This window comes from Aspergillus eucalypticola (assembly GCF_003184535.1).
Source record: "Aspergillus eucalypticola CBS 122712 chromosome Unknown BO83scaffold_37, whole genome shotgun sequence".
Classification (NCBI taxonomy): domain Eukaryota; kingdom Fungi; phylum Ascomycota; class Eurotiomycetes; order Eurotiales; family Aspergillaceae; genus Aspergillus; species Aspergillus eucalypticola.
This window is the reverse complement of record NW_020290311.1, coordinates 22029-37338: the sequence shown is the minus strand read 5'-3', so window position 1 is coordinate 37338 and position 15310 is coordinate 22029. Positions and strand designations below refer to the sequence as shown.

General features: G+C 49.9%; 10 protein-coding genes across 10 annotated transcripts; 5 read left to right on the top strand and 5 right to left on the bottom strand.

Moving 5' to 3' along the window:
• Positions 1–116: 116 nt before the first annotated feature.
• Positions 117–2662, bottom strand: BO83DRAFT_159629 (methionine--tRNA ligase MSM1). Its single transcript, XM_025526310.1, has 8 exons — positions 2442–2662; positions 2251–2369; positions 2128–2199; positions 1979–2065; positions 1792–1923; positions 1378–1739; positions 842–1319; positions 117–769 (listed from the first exon to the last, which is right to left on the bottom strand). The coding sequence occupies exons 1-8, from the start codon at positions 2644–2646 to the stop codon at positions 497–499; spliced, it is 1728 nt and encodes a 575-aa protein (XP_025383027.1). The 5' UTR covers positions 2647–2662; the 3' UTR covers positions 117–496.
• Positions 2663–2967: 305 nt separating this feature from the next.
• BO83DRAFT_403186 (putative nuclear transport factor 2 domain protein) lies at positions 2968–3514 on the top strand (the record flags this gene model as incomplete). The annotated part of the gene is made up of 2 exons (XM_025533599.1): positions 2968–3013; positions 3072–3514. 2 exons carry the CDS (start codon positions 2968–2970, stop codon positions 3512–3514), a joined length of 489 nt encoding a protein of 162 aa, XP_025383026.1.
• A 32-nt stretch (positions 3515–3546) lies between these two features.
• BO83DRAFT_441425 (Ish1 domain-containing protein) lies at positions 3547–4267 on the bottom strand (the record flags this gene model as incomplete). The annotated part of the gene is made up of 5 exons (XM_025536334.1): positions 3547–3842; positions 3921–3967; positions 3992–4105; positions 4161–4173; positions 4232–4267. The coding sequence occupies 5 exons, from the start codon at positions 4265–4267 to the stop codon at positions 3747–3749; spliced, it is 306 nt and encodes a 101-aa protein (XP_025383025.1). The 3' UTR covers positions 3547–3746.
• A 420-nt stretch (positions 4268–4687) lies between these two features.
• On the top strand, positions 4688–5280 carry BO83DRAFT_290094 (60S ribosomal protein eL38; the record flags this gene model as incomplete). The annotated part of the gene is made up of 3 exons (XM_025527108.1): positions 4688–4751; positions 4945–5073; positions 5249–5280. Coding segments are annotated over 3 exons (225 nt in total), but the record flags the coding sequence as incomplete, so codon positions are not given.
• Positions 5281–5971: 691 nt separating this feature from the next.
• Positions 5972–7053, bottom strand: BO83DRAFT_347977 (uncharacterized protein). The gene is made up of 3 exons (XM_025528833.1): positions 6928–7053; positions 6785–6864; positions 5972–6699 (listed from the first exon to the last, which is right to left on the bottom strand). Exons 1-3 carry the CDS (start codon positions 6947–6949, stop codon positions 6058–6060), a joined length of 744 nt encoding a protein of 247 aa, XP_025383023.1. The 5' UTR covers positions 6950–7053; the 3' UTR covers positions 5972–6057.
• A 193-nt stretch (positions 7054–7246) lies between these two features.
• Positions 7247–9250, bottom strand: BO83DRAFT_382666 (DNA-directed DNA polymerase delta subunit POL31). Its single transcript, XM_025532280.1, has 5 exons — positions 9118–9250; positions 8854–9037; positions 8619–8750; positions 7618–8563; positions 7247–7559 (listed from the first exon to the last, which is right to left on the bottom strand). The coding sequence occupies exons 1-5, from the start codon at positions 9150–9152 to the stop codon at positions 7258–7260; spliced, it is 1599 nt and encodes a 532-aa protein (XP_025383022.1). The 5' UTR covers positions 9153–9250; the 3' UTR covers positions 7247–7257.
• A 1120-nt stretch (positions 9251–10370) lies between these two features.
• Positions 10371–11228, top strand: BO83DRAFT_456668 (uncharacterized protein; the record flags this gene model as incomplete). Its single annotated transcript, XM_025537076.1, has 2 exons — positions 10371–10708; positions 10769–11228. 2 exons carry the CDS (start codon positions 10371–10373, stop codon positions 10917–10919), a joined length of 489 nt encoding a protein of 162 aa, XP_025383021.1. The 3' UTR covers positions 10920–11228.
• Positions 11229–11411: 183 nt separating this feature from the next.
• Positions 11412–12815, top strand: BO83DRAFT_347972 (NAD(P)H-dependent flavin oxidoreductase). The gene is made up of 2 exons (XM_025528832.1): positions 11412–11536; positions 11602–12815. Exon 2 carries the CDS (start codon positions 11674–11676, stop codon positions 12712–12714), a length of 1041 nt encoding a protein of 346 aa, XP_025383020.1. The 5' UTR covers positions 11412–11536; positions 11602–11673; the 3' UTR covers positions 12715–12815.
• A 158-nt stretch (positions 12816–12973) lies between these two features.
• BO83DRAFT_159438 (taxilin) lies at positions 12974–15010 on the bottom strand. The gene is made up of 5 exons (XM_025526309.1): positions 14692–15010; positions 14336–14610; positions 14110–14258; positions 13811–14054; positions 12974–13740 (listed from the first exon to the last, which is right to left on the bottom strand). The coding sequence occupies exons 1-5, from the start codon at positions 14828–14830 to the stop codon at positions 13234–13236; spliced, it is 1314 nt and encodes a 437-aa protein (XP_025383019.1). The 5' UTR covers positions 14831–15010; the 3' UTR covers positions 12974–13233.
• Positions 14970–15260, top strand: BO83DRAFT_431761 (uncharacterized protein; the record flags this gene model as incomplete). The annotated part of the gene is made up of 2 exons (XM_025535593.1): positions 14970–15134; positions 15216–15260. The coding sequence occupies 2 exons, from the start codon at positions 14970–14972 to the stop codon at positions 15258–15260; spliced, it is 210 nt and encodes a 69-aa protein (XP_025383018.1).
• Positions 15261–15310: the final 50 nt, after the last annotated feature.

Genomic DNA, 15310 nt, shown 5'->3' with positions numbered 1-15310 from the left:
AGCCCCTAGAATATGGTACAGACCTCATATACTCCTCCCATGATACAGCGCTGAAACCCATAGTTCGTGATATACAACACGGACGCTTTCCGATATAGTCCGCCCCAGTTTGCCGCGGGAAACCTACACACAAGAGTTTCCCGCCCCGAGTCTATCTATCAGGAATTCGACCAACCCTTCGCCCAGTCGGCACCCTTTTCCCGTTGATAAACTCGCGCATATTCTGCTCCAGTTATCGCCATACCATGACATAACACAAACCTTCTCTCCACCCCTGCATGCGTGTAAATGACGGTCTGGGACCCAGAGCCGTCCATAACGCAGTCCAATTCAAGCAGCAAACGGCAAAGCCAAACCCGCTCGATTTCCACAGTCTCCTCCACCAGGCGGAGACCCGTGCTTAATTGTGCGTGTTCTGGCTGACCGAACGTTCCAATCTAGTGTCCATGATTGGATCCTAGCCCATTCTCGTTATCAAATGGAAAGGACAGCCACATTAACTTTCCACGATAAGAGGGGGAAATATAATACTCTTCTTCGCATCCACTCCGTAGTCTGCGTCGGAGCCGTACGTCGCCGCCGCATAGTTCCTTTTGGCCGGGTCCGTATTGTCTACATGGAACATGTCCAGAAGCTCGTTGGCCTTGGTGGGCATGACAGGCTGCAGGAGGATCCCGGCCATTCGCAGTGATTCAGCAACATTGAAAATCGATCGCTGGCGGTCGTTCGGACTCTTCCATGGCTCTGCGTGATGGAAGTATTTGTTGGTCTGGGTGGACCGGGTTAGAACAAGTCTGGAAATCACCACCGATCATAGGGTGGGTCTATCTTTATCTCTTACCTGATCGATTAGGGTAGTGATTTCTTGCAGGGCAGCACGGGGATTCAGATTCTCCATTTGCTCTGCTACTCTCTTGGGCACATCTTTGAGCATTGTTTCGTACGCCTCATCGGCCGGAGTCGCTGGTGGAAGTCGGCCACACGTGCCATTCTCGATGTAAGTCCGAAGATTACCCTTGGCACAGCCAATTGCCCGATGCGCAAGGTTTCCAAGCCCCTTCTGCAGTAGCTTCTGATAGTCGCGGATGATGTACGCATTATCGTAGTCGGCGTCGCCCACCAATGCACCTTGGTGGATAAGGAAGAAACGCATGGAATCCACCCCGAAGCGGTTGATGGCAAAGAAGGGGTTCACCACATTACCCGTAGACTTCGACATCTTCTCACGGTTCATAGTCCAGTGTCCATGAACGAGTACATTGCGGGGAAGAGGGAGGTCGAGAGCCATAAGGAATGCGGGCCAGTATACGCAGTGAAAGCTGTTGCACGGTTAGTCATGGGGTCGCGTACATGGCAAGCTTGAAGGCAAATACGCACCGAACAATGTCCTTACCGACCACATGTACATCCGCAGGCCAACCAAGGCGGCTTCCTTGACCGGGTGCAAACGGGTAGCCTGCCTTGGTCAAGTAGTTGACAAGCGCATCTAGCCAGACATAGACGGTCTGTGTGTTGTCGCCGGGAACCGGAATACCCCAGGTCAGCCGCTCCGCAGGCCTAGAGATTGACAAATCTTGAAGGCCCTCCGAAACAGACTTGACGACATTGGTTGTATACATCGTCGGGGTAATAAATCCAGTTTTGTAAAGATCGAGCAAACGCTCCTGGAAAGCTGACAGACGGAAATGGTAGTTGGTTTCCGACGACCACTCCACCTCCTTTCCTGTCTCAATGGAGACCTGTCTGGGTGAGCTTCGATCGTTTTGGCAGGTGGTTTGGCGTGCAGCTTACCATCTTCGTGTGTCCAGTCTCAGGGTCCAGCGACTTTTGTACTTGCGTCTGAGGGTAAAATGTCTCATCGCTAACCGAGTACCAGCCTTCATGCTTCGCGGTGTAGACATATCCCCGGTGCTCCAACACTTCCTATACACATGTCAGCCTTAATCTATGCGCGTGGACGCATTTCCTAGCCACATACCCAAAAATACTGAACAGCTTCCTTGTGCGCAGGTTCGGTCGTCCGTATAAAGTAGTTGTAGTCCATATTCGCGGCATTTGCTAAAGCCTAAACTTGGAGGTTAGAGTCGACCTCAGATCAAAACCTGACAAGTAGTGATTGTTGCCTACCTCAAACGTCTTATAATTCATGTCGCAGAACGCCTGCGTATCCATCTCTGCAGCCAACGCGGCCTGCTGGATCTATACAGAATTAGCGCAATACTGTGCTTAGCAGTAATAAATGACCCATACCTTCATGCCATGTTCGTCCGTTCCGGTCAGCAATTGTGCATCAGCGTCTCCGATGAGTGTCCGCCATCTCTTGATGACATCGGCAAGGACCATAGTATACAGATGACCGACATGAGGGGCTATATGAGCCAAGACATTAGCAGTGACCCAGTGGACGAAAAAGCACAGTAAGATATCCGGAGAGGGCGTACCAGCGTTGACATAGAAAATGGGAGTCGTGACATAGTATGGCTTCTTAGGGGCGCTTTCCGAGGCCGCCGTTGCGAATTGACGCGGACGGATCGTTGTCACTGGGCGGGCAGTTGTGCGGGGGACGCATCTCCAAGATGGGCGACTGCAGGCCAGAAATTGGCCGGCCCAAGAAGCGGCACGAAAACCTGCCCTCGAGATAGCCATTGGCGTGGGACTGCAGAAGGGAGCAACGATGGTTTATTCCAGGCGGCGTTTTCGTCGGTGCTCGATCATCATCTCCGGGTGGTCCAAGCTTCCGTGCCTTTTTTCTGCCGTCCGATGCCTGCTCCTCTTCTCCGCGATCGCGCATTCTTTACATAGCATCTACTGTCGTTCCCTTTGTTCAACCACCATCTTATAACTCGTTCTTGGACTGCTCAACAATTTTAGGAACCTGTGTTTCTTTTTATAGGGTCTTATACAGTGTGTTGACTTATTCTTACCGAATTTGTTGTTGAAATCCATCAAAAACAGCCCCGAATCACAATGGCTCCTCCTTCAGAAGACACATTGACAAAGGTTTCTACGGATGGTATGTCGATATGCAAGCAGTATCTCGCCTGAAAATACTAACTTAGATCAATCTGCAGCGGCAACCGACTTTGTTCAGTCCTTCTACCCTGCCCTCGAGAACAACCGTTCTACGATAGCCTCGTTCTACAGCCAGCCCACGGCCATGATCCTTTTCAACGGAAATGCTGTCGCCGATGGAGCCGCTGTCCAGGAAATTTTCGTCAACCAAATGTCCCCGACGCATTATGAAGTGCAGTCTGTTGATTGCCAGATTATCAACAAGGCGTATCCGACACCTACATCCACTGGAGTGAAGCTCCCCACTGAAACGACTGTCAAGGACATGTCTATCTTGGTGGTCGTTAGCGGCTATGTGCGCTTTGGAGAGTCCAGAGATCTGCCGCAACGAGGCTTCAGCGAGACCTTTGTGCTGGTGCCCAATCCATCCGCCGACGGGCCCAAGGGAAAGCGCAAGCGAGAGTGGCTTATCCAAACCCAGAACTTCCGGCTCGTCGTATGAAAGATCAACACCAAAGTTTATTTGATAGAAGAGGACGCCTTATACTATGCCCTTGACGATGATTACTAGAATTGCTATTGCGGTGTGACGACATGATAAACACATTATTCGCTATGATCCAACCACGCGATTACACATTTTGAGCCGCAGAAGGAAAACGGAAGGAAACCCAAGAAAATACCCCACGACACGCCATGCGAAGAATTCCCGAAACAAAGCGACTGCTATCTCATCACTGGGCCGCAGATCTTCGCGGTACACGCATATTTGCTTTAATGCGGTCAAGTAACTCGTCGCGCGATGCGCATTCGCTGGGCAAAAGGCCCCTCTTGGAGTGACAGTTAGAAACCATTGCTCTTTTTGGCGACATTGACTGTTTTGTTTACGAGGGAAGAAGAAAACATACAACTCGAAGCCATGTCCGCATTTCATCTGCAGTCCAGTTTTCCGGATCTTTTAGACGTCAGTTTGGTATACCTACAACCACAAAAGAATTCGATCCCGTGCCTCCAGTTGGGTCAGCTTCAGCCGGGAACATATCGCCACCCCAGATCGCCCAGGCGGCCGCTGCAGTCACCATTCCGGCAAACCCTGATAAAGTTAGATCGGACTTTCCGTCAACAATGTTCAGCTCAGAAGGATATACCTAGAAATAGGTTCTGAGACCATATTAGCTTACGGACGCCGATAACATGTCTGGGGTTGGATATATAGTACCTTGGAGTTTAATGCGCGATCCAAAGGCGTCGGCATTTTGTTCTGGACTAGAGTTCGCCTGCTGTGTATACACGAGAAAAAGTATTGCTAGTAGTCACGAAGGCGAAAGGAGGCGATGATATCTGTCAAAAAGAACAACAAGCTTGTTGCCAGATATCCCAGTAGATATAAGACGGAGGGTGGCTAAAACACTATAGATAGATGTCGATCCCCCGTACTCCGTAGGCAGCCGCCTTATCGGTGCACCGCCACATGTATCATTGCGGGATATCCCGCCACGACGTGGCACTGGAACTAAGGGCTTCCGGGGGGCAACCCTACAGCCCACAGAAGCTAGCTGACTACTCCCCCCCGGCCAGCACCGCCCGCCGACGAGCTTCGAGACCCGCGATTGTCATCCAAACCTTCCGTCATCCACGACTACTCAAACCAAAGTCACAAACCCCACTAGCCACCATGCCTCAGGAAATCTCCGACATCAAGCAGTTCATCGAGGTCTGCCGCCGCAAGGATGCGTCCTGTACGTTTACCCGACCTTTAGCCGCTTAGTTATCATGAGGTGGAAAGCTCCGCGGAGCTAGCTCTTTGAGGAGGGGGGGAAGCTCGAGACGGGTACCCGACCATCATCGAAAGGGCACATTGGAATGGTTCATTGGGATGGATGAATGATATGAAGTCGAGGCTAACGCATGATGGTCTTGTCTGTTGAACAGCTGCTCGCATCAAGCGCAACCCCAAGGACCAGCAGATCAAGTTCAAGGTCCGCTGCTCCCGCTTCGTCTACACCCTTGTCCTGAAGGACTCCGACAAGGCCGACAAGCTCAAGCAGAGCCTGCCCCCTGGTGCGTTTGCTCCCGTCACCTAGTCGACTATTTCCTTGGATGGTGTTGTGGAATAAGATACATGTCGTCGGATTCGATTGTTTCCTACGACTAAAGATGGATGTCTGATGTGGACCTCGGATATTGCATGACATCATATGGATCAAGTACTAACATCAATTGTTTTCTCCTACAGCTCTCAAGGTTGTCGATGTCTCCAAGGGAGACAAGAAGAAGGCTCTGTAAATACCTTCGTCAACACATTGAGGTTGGAACTCGGCGAGGAGGTCGTCGGCGCATGGAATATGGTCGGAGCATGAATACAAATGTCGATTACGATTAGGAAATTGGCATGGGCAAGGATTGCTTCTGTGGGCCGACACGGTGGGGTGATTGATCTTTATACCAGATTAATTGTCTCTTCGCGTCTGGTTACCAGTGGACTGTGATGGATGTCTTCACGGTTCACTGAAACCGGATGACCTACATGACTGGAACTTTTCTGCTAAGGGTTTTTGCTTGGTCGGAGCACCTTTGCATCCTATACAACGTAATGGAGAAAAACAGTTGAAAATTCCATGATACCTCGACTTTCGCCCGATAATGTGATATGAATGCTTGTGCTCTGGTTAGGCTGTATTGTGTGGACGGGCATTGCTAGCCTTAGTGGAATGCTGTCCACTCTTTGGTTGTAGTTCGTAGGTAGTATTGGGCGGGTTGTATGCGTTGCTGACGTTGCTATGCATGCTGTAAGCTATCGTGTAACATACGGACCATGCTGTGAAGCCCTCACCGATTGCTATGACAGCATACACACATGCAACCATACTAAGAGTATGGAGATCTATTTGAGATGTATGTTCAAACGGATCTACAACCCAATCAGACTGCCCCTGTGCTCTGATGTCATAGTTGGATAGTCTGATCTAAGAACTACACACAGTATTCTAACCCACGCAACCTATCTATAACAACATCCAAGACAGGGCCACTAGTAGTCAGTGATCATTCCAATCTCTCATAACCCACCTCAGCATACCCCGACACCCCAGCCCTCTCCAAACTCACATTAACCATATCCCGACCCAGGGCCTCCCTCTCCCTCCTCAACTCAAACTCCCCAAAATAATTCGGCTCCTCAGTAACCTTCTTAAACATAGCACCCTCAAACAGCGCCAAACTCCGCTCATTAGCCTGACCAATCTTCACACTGAGACAAGCAAATTTAGGCACTGCTTCAACTTCCTTCATTGCCGTCGCGGCAGTCTCATCCCTGCTGACAAACTCTTCCAAGATCTCCGCTTCATGGTCAACGATATACCGTAGGAAGGTGTTAAGCGCGGCTTTCCCAAAGCCCTTGCGCTGGTTATTCTTCTCGGCTATCATTAGTTCGATTTCCCCGATGATCTGGGGCTCCGCGTCGCCTTCTTCGCCGTCGTCGACACGGAGGAAGAGGTTGATGTCCCCGACCATTCGGTCCGGAGCGTCGTCTGTGTCTTTAATGGTGGGTGTTGAGGTTTCCCCTTGTAATGATGATGGGAGACAGACAATGAAGGTCAACTTGTCTGGGTCTTGGCGCCAGCTTTGCTGCATGGCGTATTCTTCCTCTATAGAGAGGGGTTCGGATGCGGTTGCTTCTTGGATTTCCTGATATGGCAGGTCAGTAATTGTAGGTACAATATTCGAATATTTACGGTTGGGGTTTGGCTGTCTAAGAGGAATACGTATTTACCTCATCTTTCATCCATTCGTGGTATCTTGGAACGTGCCATTTGGAGTATGGAACCAAAAGCACCGTGGACGTGGAAATGGCTATAGAGGGGATTTAATTAGCCTGCTTGTGTGGTGGCGCATGCAATCAATGCTCCGATATACCTGTCTTGGCGTTGAGGAGCATGTCGAAATACCTGGCCCACCAGTTGACCGTAGCCTGATGAGTGCGCTTAGGTGTACGTCAATATAAATTATTGAGGTAGCTGGTTCTCAAGATCCCGATACTTGGTAGTAGAGGATTGAATTGAAGAGTTGGGACTTTTCCGCGCGGATCTTGGCACCGCCCGCGTTTAGGCAAGAATCTCAGATAGCCCTGAATTCCAGTTTAGCCAGCATAACGGTGTTAGTAAAATCATAAGAAAAGGAAGAAATAACAAAGCAGTAGCTCATAAGACTTATATCTCATTAATATATGCTATTGGTATCAGCCGCTCATTGTTGCTCTTGTTGTCCAGCAAATGTACTAAACTTCACCACCTCCACCTCCAGGGTCTCGGTATCGACCAAAACCAATTCTCCGGTTTCCTTGAATTTGGGTATAGATAAAAGGCGCACACGAGGGCCAGATGAGTTATCGTCATCTGTGCCTGTCATCTCTGTGTCGGCTCCGTTCAGCTTCAGTGGGGCATCACCCTCAATTACAGCTGTCTTGAATTGTGGCTGGTTGCCGGCAAAGAAGATGTGTGGGCAAGTTTGTATAACGAATGGATCGTGCGTTTGAAATGGATAGGACCCTGTTCCCGGAAATCAGCATTTGCACCAGTAGGATTAAGGGGCCAAATAGGAGCTTACATAGAGTATCGGGCGCAGTGGGAACTCCACATCTCCAGCGCAGCATAGCCTCCATAACTCTCATCCTCGCCTCTATATCTCCAGCACCATCGGCCGCATTTCCTTCCTCATCGGCGAAGTTCAGATACCGGAGGATGTCATCCACGTTCTGCCCACTGCTACCCCATAGGCGCCAGCCCTCCACGTCCCCTTCCCACGGGTTCGTTACACTGTCGAACCAACTTGGCTCTTGCTTGCTATCACCGGCAGGAGGCGGAGCACAGTATGCCCTAGCCTGCGGGAACATCGCACGGTGGATTCCCTGTTGAGGGAGAGAGAAATTTGCCGGGTCAGATTCGCCTGGCATTAGTGTAACGGGCATACTAGGCAGGATCTCCGCTAGGAAAGAATCAAGCCGTGTAATAGGCGATGCATTATAAGCAGAAGCATCATATCCGTACTTTTTCGGACCGGTTCTCTTCTTTGTAGAACTATCGGCGTTGACATCCGTAGTCATACTTGCTCCGACAGAATTTCCCGCAATAATTAACCTTGTGATTGCAGAAGCATCAGGTAGTGCTCCAGAAGTACCACCGGTATAACCAAGCAAATAATCTGCCAGAAGTTCCAAAGCAAGAGTATCACTCGAAGTTCCGGTAATCCCTAGACCACTCACAAATGCAATCTTACCCTTGCTGGCTCCCTTTGGTGCGTCCAGTGTATCGTTTCCCCATCTGCGAGGCTGTTGTGGTAAATCAGGCACTTTGGTATCTATAACCTCGAAGTCTCCGTTGGCGTTCTCAGTTCCCAGGACTGCAATGATAGCTCCTGTACATAGCTGCGTATTCCGGAGCATGCTTCCAGTCAGGCGCAGTCGGCCGGACTCATCTTCCAACATGATTTGTGTTAACTCCGGATGAGCAGGATCTTGGTAGGTCGGTCGCGGAGGTGGTGCTAACGTATAGTTCTATTGCCAGGATTAGAATGTGAGCCGTACGCAACATGGCAGTATAGTATATCACCTCTTTCGTAAGATCGTCCAAAATATTGGGCTTCAATGGCATGTCCATATATATCGTTCCTGCGACCCAGCAAAGTTCTCCCTGCCTCACGTCGAGGACTCTTTCCACGCGGCGCGCATTTTCTCCAGCGATCTGGTCACCGAACCAAGACATGTCAGCGAACCAGTTTCCCATGTGCATATTATTAGATCCCCCATCCGAGATTTCGAACTGCGATGGATGCGATCGGTCTTACACTGAAACCTTCCCATGCTTCGACTGCAATCTCTTCAACCGCGGGCTTGAGTTTCGCCAGTCGCAAGAAGTACATGTCGCCATATTGCTGCTGGTAATGCCGATCCTGGCCGCTTCCCAGTCGAAATGTATCTAGAGAATTATAATGCGAGGGTACACGAGTGATTGCGTCAAATTCTTCATTGCTAAAGGTGCGGCATTGACAGTTAGACTCCATTTTTGATAAACTCAACAATCGAGAAGATTAACATGCGGGAGAACGGACCTGGGAGGGCGCAGGAACTCGTCGCTGCTTGCCATTCTGGCCTTCGTTTATCTAACCACACTTGAATATTTATATTAAGTGTAAGCTCATATGAGCGACAGTGACAACGTAATTGAGTGATGTTGTTTGATGCAGTTGGTGGTGCTGGGAGCTTTTGTCCTGTGCTTCTTCCGCCTACGCGATCACGCGTCTTTTGGCGTTGCGTAATTACAGTACCGCTTTGGGGTTCTCCACCGCTGGAAAGCAAGCAACTTGCCAAAGTCCTTCACAACTCACTGAGATCAAAAGCTGTTATTCTTATGGTTCAATGGTGCCAATTTCATTTTAATGTCAATCGTGGTCTAATTTGATAGAATCACTGCATCATCCAATATTTTTGAACCTACAATGGCAGATGTTCAGGCCGTTGTTCAGCAAGCTAGAGATGTTCAACTGAACTCGATTTCATGATATTATATGAAGAATTACTGCGCAACTAACTGACTCCTGCACGATGAGATCAGGGCACTATTACCATCATAGCTGGATCGAGAATTGACTGGACTCGCGATTCCTGTAAACCTTCTGTATCCTAGTCTGCGCCTTCCGGTCTCCACTGTAAAAGAACATACTAATCGACCATGTCTGGAGAACGTAACAGAGATAGGGATATCCAGACAGTCGCCTTCGTCCACATTATACGGGGCTTATCTTCTATACGCTTGAAAATTAGCAGATCTTGGACGGTTTGCTTCGACACTACCGGCCTGTTGAGGACTATCGTCTTGGCTGATAAGAAGGTCTTTGCACGAGACAGGAAGGCTTACGTTTCGCTTTCATTATCGCGGACAATTTTTGCGCCAATAAAGGTGTGCTAAACCTGAAACTCGATAGAGGGATGGTCTGGTCCATTTTTCGCCAGCGCGCCATCCCTTCGTTCAAGCGCTCAAGCATTCCTTCCTTCATTCTACAATCTGGATTCCCGGAAGTTTACTCCGTGGCAGCAGTGTCCTTCAATCCGACTAAAGCCGAATGACTCAAAACATCATCGGGATACCGGAAGATGAAAATTGTCAGCGAGGGATGTGGCATTGTGTGTGGCATGCCGAATGGATGGGAATGCGCCCCATCCAGGTTGACGCTTTGGTCCAGTGCAATATGTATGGGCTTGGTTTCCCTGTTTGGCAGGGTTTCTTTGCCCATACTGTTTGACCCATATTCAAAGCAGCTAATTGCAGATAATTCTCATACTCGAACAGTGGTCTTTTGTCAAAATGCGAGTTCTACTTCCTTTCGGCCACCTGCTGCGCAGATTTCTACTCGCCGGTTTGATAGCGAGCATCGTCACCTCAGCGTATCTCGACGCGTTTTTACGCGGCCTGCACTCGAACTTGTTCAGAAGGAGCCTTCCAGGATCTCTTGCAACAGCGCCTCAAGGCGCGGTAGGCTACTATCAGCCACCCCCAGGTCCTGCTGTCACCTATCCCTACCGGGTCTTGACAACTTCCGCACCATCAAATGAAGAAACGGCGGCAACGACAGTAACCGGTACGAGTATACCGACAGAAATCAAACAAGAATCATCGAAAGATGGAAGCAATGGCATAAACGAGTAAGCGGTTCATGTGGTGCACTTGGCAAAGAGTTGTGTAGCTGATCGATTCCTTGATAGGCCACGGAAGAACATTGCGATTATGTCGGGGACGGTGACTGGAACACAGGTGATCATGGAAGCAACACAAGCTGCGACAGCAAATAAGGATATGACCTTAACTTCAGTCGGCTTCTTGCTTTCAATTTTGCTGGGTATACTGCATCTGTGAACATACTTGCTGTGTCAGATTAGGGTCTTTGGTCTGCTTTATTCTGATATCCAATAACGTCATTTGCTCATTGCAGGCATGTGATTTATGTGTCTTTCATTAGCGATTTCTTGTAGTAGTTATAGAGCTTTGAGCCCAAGTCCAAAATTCACAGCATCTGTTAATAGTGTCTGTCAAATGAAGAGCGTAAACAAACCACGGCCACCAACACGTCTCTTAGTGGCTATAGCAGCAACTTACTTGTGCTAGCTCGAAAATATGCACACGACACAACCCCGCATAATTCAGGAACTCAGTTCTTATGATCAGCCATTATCACTGGGGTTAGCGCCAAGTTGAAGACAGGAAGATGCACAATGTGGCCCGAGTGGCAAGAGCGAGCAGAGGCCAATGCCTCGGTCCGGCCGGGTCTAACGCCTTGGAGCTCCGCTTCCCCGCATTTGAGCTCCTCAGGCACAAGCCAGTCTCCCTGCTTTCACCGCGGATCATATGCTCTGCACTAGGATACTTATGCTAAGGGAAGGAATTCTCCAGCAATGGATTTGTCCATGATGCTACGATTTCAGGTTATAGAGGAAACATTCTATCTGAAATCAACCCACTTTACAGTCCATTAGGTAGGCTTGTCCGTCTATGAGCCAAAGAGTATGTTGCTGACCGCATCCCATTGCTCAATTGCTAGACGGTTAATTTTCTATGCGATAGCTCCATTCAAACTACCACTATACAGTCCCTTTTTCTCGCTCCGGAAACCATGTCTCTCCAGACTCCCCTTTGCTCATTGCTGAAGATTCAGCACCCAGTCCTGCTGGCAGGCATGGCTCGTGCATCCGGAGCACCTCTGGCCGCCGCAGTCTCCAACGCAGGCGGTCTGGGAACAGTCGGCGGACTGGGCTATACCCCCGAGCAACTATCCGAAATCCTGACCGAACTCAAATCACTTCTCAAAGACCCTTCGCTACCATTTGGCGTTGATTTGGCCTTGCCGCAGGTCGGCGGAGGAGCACGGGCCACGAACCATGACTACACCCACGGACAGCTGGACCAGCTCATCGACGTGGTTATCTCGCATGGTGCCAAGCTGTTCGTCTGTGCAGTTGGTGTGCCACCGGAGCGTGTCATTAAGCGGCTCCACGACGCAGGCATCCTGATCATGAACATGGTCGGGGCACCCAAGCACGCTGAGAAGGCGTTCAAGCTGGGCGTGGATATCGTTTGTGCACAAGGAGGTGAGGGAGGCGGCCATACGGGCGATATTCCGTTTTCAGTCCTCGTACCGGCGGTGGTGGATGTGGCGAGAAAGTATAAGAGCCCGTTGACGGGACAGCCTGCGTTGGTTGTTGCTGCCGGTGGTGTCAATGATGGCCGGAGCTTGGCTGCGGCATTGATGCTGGGCGCCGCGGGGGTTTGGGTGGGAACTAGGTTTGTTGCTTCGGAGGAAAGTGGTGCGAGTCGCTTGCATAAGGAGGCTGTTGTTGGTGCGCAGTATGGAGAGACGAAACGGACGCTAGTCATCTCTGGGAGGCCACTGCGCATGCTTCCTAATGAATATATCAAGGAGTGGGAGAAGCGCCCTGAAGACATTGCTAGATTGACGGCTCAAGGTATCGTTCCTATTGAGCATGACTTCAAGAACGATAAAGATGTCGATGTGCCGTTTTTGATGGGCGATGTTTCGGCGATTATTCAGGAGATCAAACCTGCTGGTGTGATTGTCCGGGAGATGGTCCAGCAGGCTGTGGATATGCTGAAGAAGGGAGGATCCTATATTAACGGTCCGCCGAGTAGACTTTGATTGAGGCATCGGCTCTGCTTTATCTTTCCCAAGGATGCTGGTATATGTGACATGATATTGGTATTGCAAATAATTTTCATGATAGCGTAATAAGTACGTTTAGATGTTAGTGATCTAGCATGTACAAGTACACGAAATGGAAAAGCGAACAAAAGTTAGGACCACGACTTGCAAAATCTCCACAGCTGTGATGGTGCATGTTGCAATTCTAGGCGGACAGTAACCTAAATGAGCAGGGCAACCTATCTTCAAAGAGCCGAACCGCTACAAGATCTGCATACGGAGACAGGAGAGACCCCGAGCGACCAGCGCCACACTGCACAATTGTCAGTGCACGCTCTCAGGGAGGCATATTTTCAACTCATCAAGGCCAACTACCACGCAGCTGAACAGAGAAGTAAAGAACACCCGAGACGATTGCGGCATTGCCAGCGCAAATGGCGAAGACTTCGCAATCGTTGTTGGTCACAAGCCCAAGGAAACATGAACAACGAAAACATGACATTGATGAAAATTGCATTAGTGGCATCCATTGATCATTGCCTTATTCCCGTTGGCTCGCGCTTCCAGCAAATTCGGGGGCGGAGGAGGTCCGAATACTGGCTTTTCGGGTTGCTGGGGAATATTGCGGTCTCCGTTCATGTCGCCATCCGGACTGTCGAGCTCGTAGTCATCGTCACTGATTCCTTCATCATCTTCTTCATCCTCATAGTCCTCATCATATTCACTCTCCGTCCCCTCGTCATCGCCATCCAAATCCGCAGCAAGACCTTGCCCGCGACCCTGGGCTTGCATGCGACGACAGAGTGCTTCCAAATGATGGCTTTTCTTTCGCCACTTTTCTAACTCCTCATGATTCCTTGTGCGCTCCTCCGCCATTTCGAGTATGTTGCGGTTCGTTTGATCGTGCTTCCGTGTGAGGGTGTGGTTTTCCTTCTCTAGCCGTTTCGTCTTTTTCGACATCTCTTCCATTTCTTTGCGAAACGTAAGAAAAAGCTCGTTGCTGTTGTTCAGCGTATCCTCCACCTGCGATATTATTATTACCAGCGGTCAAAACGAGGCTGAGGCCGAGCAAGCCATCGACATCGGTCCATACCTGCTTGAACTTTTCCACGTAAATGTTTAATTGACTGCGTAGTTCGGCTTCGGTATGCGAGAAGGTAGAGACCTGGGAGCTCAGAGCACGACAACGAGCGGCTTCATTCTCGGCTGTACGGCGCTGCTCTTCGTACTTGGCGGTAAGGCATTGTATCTCGGCATCCTTGCTGCGAAGGAGTGCCTTGTAATGTAATTCGCGCAGTTCAAACTTCTCGCCAATAGTTTTAATCTTTGCGCGCAAACTATTATAGAGAGTCAGAAATAACCGACTACATCAAGCAGACAGCCGCAACTCACGCTTCGTCTAGGTCAATGTCCGCTTTCTCACTGCGGGGATTTCCTTTGGCGGCCATGACGTCTTGAATATCATATAGCAGAGAATCGAGGCGTTCGTTGACAATAAGCCGCGCTTTCTTTTCAGTCTCCTCAAGCTTCTTGTTCTCATCCTATGAACCATCTCGTTTAGTCATCTCCCTACGTGATGTAGCGCGATAGTAGTGCTGTAGAGCTTGGACCAACCTACCTTGACCTTCTTATTTTCCTTGGTAAGCTCCCTACACAGCTTTTCTAATTTATCCTTCATAGTAACGGTTTTGTTCAACTCGGATTTGCCCTTGTCCTGATCTTTCTGCAGTTGATCGGCCCGCTTTTTGCTTTTGGAGTAGTCGCGATCTAGCTTCTTCATATCGGCCAGTAGTTCGGTGTATTTCTTATGAACCGTCTCGAGCCGTGTCATCGGAGATTCGATGTTGCTAAGGAGTTGGTTTAGGTCCCTCGTAGCCTTCTTGACTTCGCGCTCTATAGGCAAACGGTCATTAGCCCCCCGTTCATGAAACAACTACTACTCCAAGTAATCCAGCACTCATGAGAAAGACGCACCGATTTCGGCCTCCTGATCCTTTTCTCCAGCGGCATCTTGCTCCAACTGCGATATTTTGGCAGCCAAGAGCTTGGATGTCTCATTGGGGTCTGCGACCTTCTTCCCCTTGTTCTTTTTCGACATTGCTGCAGCAGACATTGCTCCGAGCTTTTAGAATGGGGATCGACTCGAGTTATCGTAGAGCGATTGCGTTGGCGGTGGTCGCGTGGCTAATCCACGAAAACGAAAATTGCGAAGCCGGAACGGTTGGCTAGGACTGGCGGGAAATGGATTCGCTATGCAGGCCACGGAGCGGTGGCAACGAGTCGACCAGGAGCGAGTCCGATTCGAAGACGAAGCTGCGGATAGACAGGGGAGTGTTGTAATCGACAGTGACTCAGTGATTCGACTGTCCAGTGTAGCGGAGAACCTGGGTGGCCTTTTCCCAGACTTGGAGAACTCGGTGGGTAATGGATCCCTCAGGCCCTCTACTAGCCCGGTTCTGCCAAGCTGACCGAAATCACACGGCGTATGTAGCCTGCAGGGTGTCTTGAGAGTCAAAAGGCAGTTTGGCGACGGAGTCGACTAATGAACGCCGGACGGCTTGAGGATCTTGCCGGGGAGGATTGAATAGTCGTA

Bases quoted from the DNA above. Each gene is read 5' to 3' on its own strand.
- BO83DRAFT_382666 (XM_025532280.1), bottom strand. From the start codon at position 9,152: ATGGCAAGCAGCGACGAGTTCCTGCGCCCTCCCAG. The intron at 8,751-8,853 runs GTAAGACCGATC...TTCGGTGACCAG, and splicing joins AAGCATGGGAAGGTTTCAGT to ATCGCTGGAGAAAATGCGCG. The intron at 7,560-7,617 runs GTAAGCTCCTAT...TTCCGGGAACAG, and splicing joins CACTGCGCCCGATACTCTAT to GGTCCTATCCATTTCAAACG.
- BO83DRAFT_347972 (XM_025528832.1), top strand. From the start codon at position 11,674: ATGTCTCTCCAGACTCCCCTTTGCTCATTGCTGAAGATTCAGCACCCA.
- BO83DRAFT_347977 (XM_025528833.1), bottom strand. From the start codon at position 6,949: ATGCTCCTCAACGCCAAGACAG. The intron at 6,865-6,927 runs GTATATCGGAGC...TCCCCTCTATAG, and splicing joins GCTCCTCAACGCCAAGACAG to CCATTTCCACGTCCACGGTG. The intron at 6,700-6,784 runs GTAAATACGTAT...CTGCCATATCAG, and splicing joins ACGAATGGATGAAAGATGAG to GAAATCCAAGAAGCAACCGC.
- BO83DRAFT_159629 (XM_025526310.1), bottom strand. From the start codon at position 2,646: ATGGCTATCTCGAGGGCAGGTTTTCGTGCCGCTTCTTGGGCCGGCCAA. The intron at 1,924-1,978 runs GTATGTGGCTAG...ACATGTGTATAG, and splicing joins AAGCTGTTCAGTATTTTTGG to GAAGTGTTGGAGCACCGGGG. The intron at 1,740-1,791 runs GTAAGCTGCACG...TCACCCAGACAG, and splicing joins AGACTGGACACACGAAGATG to GTCTCCATTGAGACAGGAAA.
- BO83DRAFT_159438 (XM_025526309.1), bottom strand. From the start codon at position 14,830: ATGTCTGCTGCAGCAATGTCGAAAAAGAACAAGGGGAAGAAGGTCGCA. The intron at 14,259-14,335 runs GTAGGTTGGTCC...GATGGTTCATAG, and splicing joins AGGAAAATAAGAAGGTCAAG to GATGAGAACAAGAAGCTTGA. The intron at 14,055-14,109 runs GTGAGTTGCGGC...TCTCTATAATAG, and splicing joins GACATTGACCTAGACGAAGC to TTTGCGCGCAAAGATTAAAA.